The 10,954-nt window shown below is 36.7% G+C and overlaps 1 protein-coding gene across 3 annotated transcripts; it reads left to right on the forward strand.

Annotated features, from left to right (window-relative positions):
* The first annotated feature begins 1,145 nt into the window (after positions 1-1,145).
* Positions 1,146-10,704, forward strand: LOC113330704 (exocyst complex component SEC3A-like). Of its 3 annotated transcripts, XM_026577533.1 has the most exons (25): positions 1,146-1,435; positions 1,637-1,707; positions 1,891-1,971; positions 2,129-2,196; positions 2,352-2,454; positions 2,770-2,915; positions 3,136-3,253; positions 3,612-3,716; positions 4,347-4,448; positions 4,583-4,717; positions 5,322-5,450; positions 5,557-5,637; positions 5,736-5,810; positions 6,194-6,367; positions 6,456-6,609; positions 6,700-6,764; positions 7,077-7,247; positions 7,346-7,425; positions 8,305-8,386; positions 9,042-9,139; positions 9,213-9,321; positions 9,595-9,663; positions 9,863-9,928; positions 10,011-10,100; positions 10,284-10,704. In XM_026577533.1, the coding sequence occupies exons 1-25, from the start codon at positions 1,258-1,260 to the stop codon at positions 10,392-10,394; spliced, it is 2,661 nt and encodes an 886-aa protein (XP_026433318.1). In that variant the 5' UTR covers positions 1,146-1,257; the 3' UTR covers positions 10,395-10,704. The 3 variants fall into 3 exon arrangements, with proteins under 3 accessions (XP_026433318.1, XP_026433319.1, XP_026433320.1); XM_026577534.1 differs by lacking the exon at positions 1,891-1,971; XM_026577535.1 differs by lacking the exons at positions 1,146-1,435; positions 1,637-1,707 and having other exon boundaries at positions 1,948-2,011.
* The last annotated feature ends 250 nt before the right edge of the window (positions 10,705-10,954 follow it).

Here is a 10,954-nt window from a genome sequence, read left to right on the forward strand (position 1 = left end):
CAGTTCCAACACCAGGATCTTGAGATATTGATAAATGAATTTTACACATCGTTACATCTTCGATTGTCGTAAAATTTGGACCTCGTGCTATTCGTGGTGCCATTGTAAGCGACTCGGTGAAAATTTCCTAATAAATGATTTGAAAGACGAAATAATACTTCTTCTGCTGCTGCTGATAGATAGTATGAACGAGTAATGTTTGAGGAAATATTAGAGGAATTCAACTGTATATATAGGTGTATGAAAGAAACCTAATTTTCGACGTTCGAAAATATCTTTCAAACTTTCCAACGTTCGAAAATGTCCAACGTTCCGTTTTCTCCAACGTTCGAAAATTACCAACCGTATAAACATTTTGGTCGACTATTTTCATCCGTTCAAACATGGTAACATACGGAGTATAAGGTATAATGTCCGCTCGGTGTGGGGCGTGAGCTTTATGCACGCCTGAGTGGGGCGGCCATAAAATGCACGCCTGAATGGGGCGAAAATTATACTCACGCCTATCATCAGGCGAACATTATACTCACGCCTGATGGGGCGTACATTATAGCTTCGCCTCACTGGAGCGTACGTTATATAAACGCCCGACCATGGGACGAGAAGTATACAACCGCTTCATCTGAAGCGTGCATTATACAAACACCTGTTAACGGGCGAAGTTTATAACTTCGCTCGACCAAATTTGGTTTTGGTCCGTAGTCCAGACCAAATATAGTCTGAAATTTGGGTATAGTCTGGTTTTTGATCTTTACTCTGTTCAACTGCGTCACATATCTGAACCAAAAATTTGGGTTTAGTCGTCCATTGCAGTTGCTCCGAGCAATTTTACTAGGAAAAGTTAGACTAAATTATAGTAACAACAATATTTGTTAGGGAAAAGACACTTTTCTTATTTTTCCCCTTTGTCGAGTTGGAGTCAAACTAGATAGACCAAAGTCAAATAATTTGATAACAGCTATCGGCTTTCGAGCTTCCAGCCAGCCAGCCAGCCAGCCAGGTTAAAATAATGCACTAACCACATCTCTCGTGGGCTAAGCAAATTAACGAGTCAAACGCGCGAAAAAAGTGCATAATGTGGCGCGAAACTAGAACATCAGATCCATCTTCTCGCTCCAGGAATGAAATGGTAACAACCAAAAAAAAAAAAAAAACGCACACACACGCACAAACAAAACTCTTAATTTTCACGAATGCACCAGCATTATAAAGAATTCTGAGAATTTGTTCTTGAAAGCTTGATTTTCCGAACAAACAATGGCGAAATCAAGTGCAGATGATGAAGAATTGAAACGAGCATGTCAAGCAGCTATTGAAGGTACCAAACAAAAGATCGTCATGTCTATCCGTGTCGCTAAAAGCCGTGGAGTTTGGGGTAAATCTGGAAAATTAGGTCGTAATCATATGGCTAAACCTAGGGTTCTCGCAATTTCCAGTATGTGTCTCTTGATCTTCCACATTTATAAAATTCTTCGATTCTGATCTTTAATATACATTTTCATTACGGCGTATGAATAAGAAATAGTAATTCACAGAAATAGGCTTACATTTTCATTACGGCGTATGAATAAGAAATAGTAATTCACAGAAATAGGCTTACATGATAACTTCCAATTATTCAATGTTATTTACACAGCGAAAGCAAAAGTTCAAAGGACAAAAGCGTTTCTTCGAGTTTTAAAATACTCATCTGGAGGAGTTCTTGAGGTAATTTGTTCCAGTGTCTTGAATGTAGAGCATGTGTCAGCACCACAATTCCTACTGATGATAATAGAAAAAAAGAAAATATATAGTAGAATTTGATCAGACATTAAGCTTGGAATTGTAGAAGCTAGTATGGTGAAACTAAGTGGTCATATCATGAGGTCAATTTTTATTGTTTCAATGTAGCCTGCAAAAATATACAAACTAAAGCATCTTTCAAAAGTGGAGGTTGTTTCAAATGATCCCAGTGGCTGTACGTTTATGCTGGTAACATTTTATGCTTCTGCTGCACATCCTTCTATTTTAGGTATAGATTAAAAGATAATGGTTACTAAGGTTTTGCTTAAGCAGCATTCTTAAAAAGGCATACTACTTACGTAGTCTTTAGATTTAATTTATTTTGTTTTTAACTGAGTTTTTACAGGGATTTGACAACCTTAGAAGCCAGAGTGTTTCCCCACCTCAATGGACCATGCGGAACACTGCGGACAGGTGTGTGACTGAGAAGCCTCACTATTTTCTTTAAGACTTCAGTGCAGATTTGTTTTTAAGTTGTTGGTTTCCAATTTTTAAAAGTCTTTACAAAAGTTCAATCAACTGAATTTTTTTTCTTCTCTTAAATTTCACTGACATTTTGTTGCTTGTAGGAATCGCCTAATAGTGTGTATCTTAAACATATGCAAAGAAATTCTAGGCCGTCTTCCCAAAGTTGTTGGTATGGATGTTGTTGAGATGGCTATTTGGGCTAAGGTGCAACTGAAACTTTCTTCTTTTCTTTATTTCATTTGTATTCATTAGATGTTTATTATCTTCATCTAATGTACCTAACTCAAAGACTCTGTTATAAAGTTTTGTCTTACTGTATGGCTTCGCATAAATATGTCAAGCTCAACTATCCATTTCTACTGCTACTTTAATGGGTTTTAATTCTTTGTTTTGTGATTCACTTCTATGCGGAGTTAGTCAGAGTATCTTGTTCAGAATTTTGTAGTTTTCCTACTTAACTGTGGCTTGAATGAGTTTTTCTTCGGAAAACAGCTAATGTAGCAAAACTATATTTTGAAGCAAAACACACCAGCAGTAACTACACAGTCAAATCCCGAAAGTGGACCTGTTGACTCTGTTATGACAGAAGATGATTTGACAGTGGCTGTTGAAAGGGACCTTGTCTCACAAGCTGAAGAAGAGGACATGGAGGCCCTTCTTGGCACGTAAGTTTTGTTTTACTTCTTCTGCACTTAAGAGGTGTTGGCATCTTTAGAACCTAAATTGTAATTATTTCTAGTATTTTCAAAATTTGAATACATATGTATAGAGAATTGATTTCAATTAGATAACAGAACCCTCCTAGCTCTAGCTTCAGCTTTTCTCTATTGAACCCATCCTATTTTCTTAAGCTTTGTTGATTTTGGGAATGTTTTCTTGAAACAGTTATGTCATGGGTATTGGGGAGGCAGAAGCATTTTCTGAAAGGCTAAAAAGAGAACTTCTTGCTCTAGAAGCGGCAAATGTGCACGCCATTTTAGAAAATGAACCTATAATAGATGAGGTATCTTTTGTCATTAAATACTGTATGGCTATGAATTGGATTGAGTGGGGGATCTGGGTCTGTTTGATTGCAAGCGTTTAGACCTGGACCTATAATGTGGTCCATCTTTCTGAAAACTGTCTAGGCTCTTAATTCTTAGTTCTTGACCATGGCATCTTAATTCTTGACCACGGCTCTTAATTGAGAATGTCATAGTACACTGTTGTTTTCTTGTCTTCGTCATATTTCTGGTAGTACGTGATCTTGGTTATTGGATTAGATGAATACACCTCGTATTGGAATGAGATTACTTTGTTGTTCTCATTAAGATCCCATATCAGAATTTAAAATTGACAATTAAGTAGTGTTATTTCTTCAGGTATTGCAGGGGCTGGAATCGGCAACCATTTGTGTCGAAGATATGGATGAGTGGCTTGGCATTTTTAATGTAAAGCTCAGGCACATGAGAGAGGATATTGAATCGGTATGGACGCTGTCATCTTAAACCTTGAAATTTCTCTCTGATGCATGTCAGTTTCGTCCACATATTTCTTTTGGTGTCATTGTAAAACTTGGAATTACCCGTTAGGCTTTAGTTGCAAAATTTCGTTCTGTTTTTCTTATTGATAATATATCTGACAATGTATCTGCTCTTGCTTGTTTATGGTGGAATACCATGTCATAATCCTGGCCCTATATTGGAACAACTTTAAGTTAAAATAGCAAATCTACATTATATAAGATTTAGCTAACATTCAATAACCACTGTTTATCTTACAGAGGCCTACAGCTTTTATGGTGCAGTGGTATAAAAGTATAAAAAGAAAGGGGTGGCTACTTTCATTTTTTTTTTTTTTTTGCGTAAATATCTATGCTTGTCCCCCTATAAGAACTCTCTCTTCCTTCCCACTATGTTGGACCTTTCCTGAATCACAATTCCGTTGCTTCAAATCTTTATTAGAGTCTATGTTGTCATGCTTTTTGTACGAAATACCTTGTTTCTGTCAACTTGCCTACTTTTCTGAATTCTGGATAACTGAACAAGTGTACGTTGTACCTTGAAATCACACCCTTTACTTACCGGTTACTTGCTTCTTTCTGCTGTCAAACCCAGATAGAAACTCGTAACAATAACTTGGAGATGCAGTCCATAAATAATAAAGCACTGATAGATGAGCTCGATAAACTTCTTGAACGTTTGCGTGTCCCTCCAGAGGTATGTTTTGCACTACATGAACATGATCTTGCTTCCCCACTTCAATTGCATCTCAAGAGTCATGTTTATTTTTTGTAGATTTGTGTTTGACATCTAACAAATGGAAGTTTTTTTTTTTTTTTCTTTTTTTTCAGTATGCAGCACTTTTAACTGGAGGTTCATTTGACGAGTCTCGTATGCTCCAAAATTTTGAAGCAATGGAATGGTTGAGTAGTGCTTCAGCTGGTTTGGACATTCCAAGTTTGGATCCGTATGCCAACTTACTATCGGTAAGATCCAAATCAATCTATCATCTAGGTTTTAATTTTGGCTAGAAAATATACCAAACCACAAGCTTTTGAAATGAGCGGAGTGGCCTGCATATCGTATGGTATTCGTTTGGAAAATCATGTCTGTCATTAACACCAAACATCTGGAACTTGGAAAGCTAGAGATTTAAGCACGCATTTTGAAACCTTCTGTTTAAGGACTGTTTTGCTCTCCAGTTTTCTCCCTTTAAATTTAGAGTTTTTACTAAAACATTCATTCAGTAAATTTGTTTTCACAAGCTAATTTTTGCTTATTTGCTCTCACTTACTCACATGAGCATGCTATATGTGTTCCTATCCATGTGTCATATGCCATGTTGCAATTCTGAATTAAAATTGTGTAAATCCATCTTCCCCTAATGTTTCAAGGATGTGCCTGCTTATAATTCATTCAAACCTCTCACTTTAGTTTAGAATGTCTTGATTGATCAACAAAAGTTCTATGGCAATGCTGGTAGTTGATGTGCTTAGTTTGCAAGAAAGTCTGGTATAATATCTGTTTATCAGAAAGATAAAAATGAAGTATGAGAATATATGTTGAAGTGAAACTAAAACACATATACAGGTTAAAGAGAAGCGAGGAGAACTTGCAATTTTGAAATCAACCTTTGTACGTAGAGCGTCCGAGTATCTGAGCAATTATTTTGCTAATTTGGTGGATTTTATGATGAGCGACAAGAGTTACTTCTCCCAAGTATACCTTCACCCTTGTACCGCTTCTTACAGGTTTTCGTAGTTATATTCAAATATCTTGTTTTGTGACTGTCATTATTTTTGCTTGTCTGCTTGAATGTACATAGAGAGGACAATTGAAGAGGCCTGATCATGCTGATCTGCGGTATAAGTGCAGGACGTATGCACGTCTTCTACAGCACATAAAGGTCTCACGAGGCATACCTTCAAAAATCCTAACCTATTACCTATTTGTCTATTCTTGCTAATATAATCTGGGGAATCTGCTCCCTTGCGCTGGTTTCAGAGTCTTGATGCGCGCTCCATGGGTCCGTTGAGAAAGACTTACTGTCAATCCCTCAATCTCCTTCTTCGTCGCGAGGTCAGCTTTATTTTTCTCAAATACCATATACTCTAGTAATTTCAGCATTGTTTTTACTTTTCTTTATTTAGTTTGAGAACTGCTTCAGTTTCAAGTGTGATTGGATCGTTATAATAAATTATTATCATAGCACTAGCTTTTACCACAATGGTCAAAATGGTGACTCCAACTAAACTTACAAGATTTAGAGTACCATTGGTAGTCCACTTCCAAGTTCCAAAGTGCCGTAACATGTGTTCTGGGTCATACCCCTGAATCTGATAACAGAAGAATTAGAGGTGAACTTGATTGTCATTAGAACTTTGGATCTTCTTTATTACTGGTAACTAGTAATACGAGTGATGGTTTTGTTTAGGTCTTGATAATATTTCAATCATATATAGGCTCGTGAATTTGCAAACGAACTTCGTGCTAGTGTAAAAGTAGCTGCAAAACCCCCGGTTTTGTTTGATGCTGCGGCAGGTCCTGCTCAATCTGCAAACAACATAGATACTTCAGCAGCTTCAGATGCATATGCTAAGATGCTCACAATATTTATTCCTCTCCTTGCAGACGAGGTAATAGTCTCTACTCTAAGTTTCAATCGCTCAAGTTATATCCATTTTATATAAAAGTTCTTTACCGAGTCGATCACTTAAATTGCAGAGTTCTTTTTTTGCACATTTCATGTGCTTTGAAGTTCCCGCGCTTACCGTACCTGAGGGTCATGCAGGTGGTAATCGAAATGGATCTCATGACATGGACAATGATCCAGACGATTTGGGCATTGAGGACATTGATGGGAGTGAGCGCAAAACTGGTAATATCTCTCATAAGTTATTATTATGTAATATGCTTGTTGATTCTATATCTGTTACACCTCATTAATTATTAATATCTGATTCGTCAGGCACTACTTCAATGGATATGGGAGCATTAAATCAATCTCTTCAAGACTTGCTTGATGGGATCCAAGTAATCTTTCTAAATCAATTATTTATGAGTGTGGGCATCGGATCCTGTTAGTTCCAGGAATTTGTAACTAAATCAAATAAACTTGCACAAAGAAGTAGAGGAAGCAAATGTTTGCATAAAAATGTTGTTGAAGTATATTAGCATGCCAGATGCCACATTCTTAATGTTAAAATTATCAGGATAATGGAATGCACTTGTTACATATTTGATTAGGTCCTTCATTATGTTTCACCTCTCTAAAAAGATCATAATCATGAAGTAACTAATCATATTATCTTTGTTTGGAACATATTATCTTTATTTGGAATTTAGGAGGACTTTTACGCAGTGGTGGACTGGGCGTGTAAGATTGATCCTTTGCGCTGCATATCGATGCATGGGGTTACAGAATCCTATTTATCGTCTCAGAAAGCTGATGCAGCAGGATTTGTGCGTGTCCTGCTGGGGGACCTGGAGTCAAGAATTTCCATGCATTTCAGTCGGGTAGGATTTTCCCTGTACTCTTAAGGAATTCATTCTTCGTCTTCTGCTTGCTTCAAACAATGACATCTTTCTAAGGCAACATGTGATCCATCTTGTAGTTCGTCGATGAAGCTTGTCACCAGATTGAGAGAAACGAGCGTAATGTAAAACAGATGGGAGTCCAACCATACATTCCAAGGTAAACTTTAAGTAACTGAGTTTTTTATGGTTCCTTTTCATGCCTTCATATCTCAGTTTCACGCCACAACATTTTTTTTCACTGTGATGAACTGAAAAAGCCTTTAGGTCAAGTTCCGTGTCTGTTTTCAGATGTATCTACCAAAATTCGAAGGCTGTGTTTGTTTAATACCAATTGTCAAGGTATCAAATGTCGCACAGTTTGCTATTTGAGATGGATTCACATAGCCTCTACCCACATCTTGAAGCAATATTGATAATACTATAATGTGTCTCGGGTTTAGAAATTGGAAATGATTAGTTACTATTGGCCTTATACTAAAATAGTCTAGTATCAAATGTCGCACAGTTTGCTATCTGAGATGGATTCACATAGCCTCTACCCTAATAAAATAGTCTATTATCGTTTGTGATAGTTTCTCTGGTCCCATATAAAAAAGGTAGTAGAAACAATTTTAACTTCCCATAAATTTGGCTTTTGCAAATACAAGATTTGTTCAGGGATCAACAAATCAACTAATTAGTCACAACCATATCAACTAATTAGACACAATATATCATGTCCTTGCTACGACTCATATTGTAGTATTTTTATGTCGAACGCTAGATTGTCTCGTTGAGATGGCTTTAGTTTTGTTCCTTCTTGTGTATTTGCGTCGTGTATTTGCGTCAAATGCTAAATTGCGTTTTGGTAAAATATATAAGACGCTTGCACCTTGGCCATCCCTGTGGAAAATATCTGCTTCGTCCTACAGTTGAAGATGTGCTTAATGGCACTTTTACCACTAGTATATCCAGTTTCGTCCCTGTGTAAGTTTCCTTGAATACTTCATATGTTTTACTGTATGCTGGTTATGTTTAACGTTAACGTGGTTTATAGGTTTGCTGTCTTAGCAACACGTATGGAGCAGTACATTCGAGGACAAAATCGGGATTTAGTTGATCAGGCATACACAAAATTGGTAAGTGGTTTAGATATCATGTCACCAGGTATAGTCTCTTTCCGCTAACACCCGAACTTTGTTCTGCCATTTTTTTTATGTAGTATCTGCAAGTTTTTATATCCATCCTAATCCTTACCTTAATCATCTTTTCTTGGGAGGTGAGAGGCCTAAACTGTTTATTGATAAGATCAAAAGAACTGCAAGCTGCAGCAACATGCACTAGATGGGTTTTCAACAAAGCTTGAACAACTATGTCTAGGGTAAAGTCTCCCAATTCCTTAAAACATCTAAAACGTGTGGCACTTAAAAATATTCACCCAAGCATGATATGTTATGATCCGGCATATGCACCATGACATTCAGGAATTTAAGATTAAGTTGGATCTTTCCAAGATAAAGTTGAATCAATAGTATAAAGATCATAAAAATTACTGTATCATGGTTTCTGTCATAGTATCTTTGAGCCATGAAACTAAATGCACATTTCATTTCCTTAGGTTTGGGATGTGCCTTCCAAGCTCTGTTCTCCTTACCTCCTCCTAGAAAGAAAATCGAAACCAAATGTGTTCTTATATTTAAAGGCAAACATGCTATTTGAGTTTTTAGAGCTAGGTAATTTTGATTTTCCTTGGTAAGTTTAGAACAAGAAAGTGTATCGTTTGTCCTTTAACAGGTTAGCATTATGTTTGTTACTTTGGAAAAGATTGCACAAGTTGAATTGAAGTATTCTGAAATTGTGCTTCTCGAGAACTATGCTGCCTTCCAGAACAGGTACTTATTGAAGTTGTCGATTTTTGTCATTGTAAAATTTTATAGCATACTGACTTGAAATTATTGTGCTCAGTCTTTATGAACTAGCAAATGTTGTCCCAACACTTGCGAAGTTCTATCACCAGGCCAGTGAAGCTTACGAACAAGCCTCCACGCGTCATATTAATATGGTCATATATATTGTAAGTTTTCCTTTTCTATATTCTCCTGTTTCAAACTAGTAAATGGTTGAGCTCCAATATTAGAGAAATAAAGAGAGAATAGGCAGAGGTAACACTACGACCTCTCTATATCACATATATAAATATTGAAAGAATCTAACCGATTTAGGAAAACATACAAACTTAATACTTAAAATATAGGAATACTATTACTTGACTAACTCTAACAATTAGTTTTAGAATTGAGGTAGTGAATATAATAATCATGAAGGCGAGAGGTTCATTTTTTTGCAGCATTTTGATAGACTCTTCTTATTCGCTCGGAGAGTGGAGGATTTGATGTTCACCATGAATCCAGAGGAGGTTGGTATAAGCACTGGTCATGATTCTATATGTTGTGTTTTTTAGTTTGCGGAGTAAAGAAAATATTCAAACACGCAAGGCTTATGTGACCTGTTTTCTTTCCTGGGCAAAAGAGTATGTCTATAAGAATCTGAAACAGCAACTCTTTATATACCTTTTGGCCTTTTCATCTCACAATTCTTTTGTAAAAATTATTCAGATCCCTTACCAGCTAGGTCTATCTAAAGCCGATCTTCGCAAGGTGTTAAAATCTAGTTTGTCTGGGGTAAGCCGAGATGATCTCATTCAAAATTCTCGCACCTAGCCTTTAGCATTCATAGTTAATTAGCATATGATTCATGTAACAGGTGGACAAGTCCATCAGTGCAATGTATAGGAAGTTAGGGAAGAATTTGACTTCAGAGGAGTTACTACCATCCTTATGGGATAAATGCAAGGTGAGACCTGTCTTTTCTTCTGATATCAATTTAACACTTTTTAGTTGGTCATTATGTGGATCATGCTTCACAAGGAAATTTGATACAGTAGAAATTATTATATGGAAGATTTTATTTTCTTTTGGTTGACAAGAGAGGGAAGGAAGCAACTTTACTAAAAGAATGATGTTGTGCCTTTGACAGAGGGATTTTCTGGATAAGTACGTAAGTTTTGTAGAATTGGTTGCAAAAATCTACCCGAATGAACCTGTTCCAGCTCCACAAGAACTGAAAGAGCTTCTTGCTAACATGTAGATGGAGAAAGTTTGTCCGTACCATAAGATATATAGCTGCGTACAGTTAGCCTACAATTCTATCTCCACCTGATCCAAAATTGGATCACCCTTCTTCACTCCACATTTTGTAATTCAATTTCTTTTTAGGCACCAGTCACCAGGGTTCCTATTCCACCTACATTGGTTCCTGGTTCAGTCTATTTGAGGGTCTTTTGGGAAAGGTTAATTTTTTGGTTTCCGTTGCAGTTATACGTGAAATGAGCTTTGTAATGACTCGTACTTGAAAGTTCTTGTTCATGAAATCTCAGACTCGTATCTTTATAGCATAATTTTGAAGTTCTTGTATAGCATTTTGATTCGCCAATTTAAACTATTCAGGAAGGAACCGAATCAGATTATCGAAATGGCACAATGAACTGGCAATAGAGCTTAGTTATCAGGTGAGAGCTCAAATCTTTATCTACCAATTAGCAACAACAAGGTATGTAATTTTTAACCACGAGCATATTGGATTTTACTTCCACGATTCCTGCCACTGGTACCTCTCGTTCCATAGAAACCAACAAAAGGCAAAAGGTA

The sequence above is a fragment of the Papaver somniferum genome, unplaced genomic scaffold, assembly GCF_003573695.1.
Source record: "Papaver somniferum cultivar HN1 unplaced genomic scaffold, ASM357369v1 unplaced-scaffold_118, whole genome shotgun sequence".
NCBI lineage: Eukaryota > Viridiplantae > Streptophyta > Magnoliopsida > Ranunculales > Papaveraceae > Papaver > Papaver somniferum.

Excerpts from the sequence above, each read along its gene's own strand:
- LOC113330704 (XM_026577533.1), top strand. The coding sequence starts at position 1,258 with ATGGCGAAATCAAGTGCAGATGATGAAGAATTGAAACGAGCATGTCAA. Across the intron at positions 5,638-5,735 it reads GTCTTCTACAGCACATAAAG|AGTCTTGATGCGCGCTCCAT; the intron begins GTCTCACGAGGC and ends CGCTGGTTTCAG. Across the intron at positions 7,248-7,345 it reads TTTCCATGCATTTCAGTCGG|TTCGTCGATGAAGCTTGTCA; the intron begins GTAGGATTTTCC and ends TCCATCTTGTAG.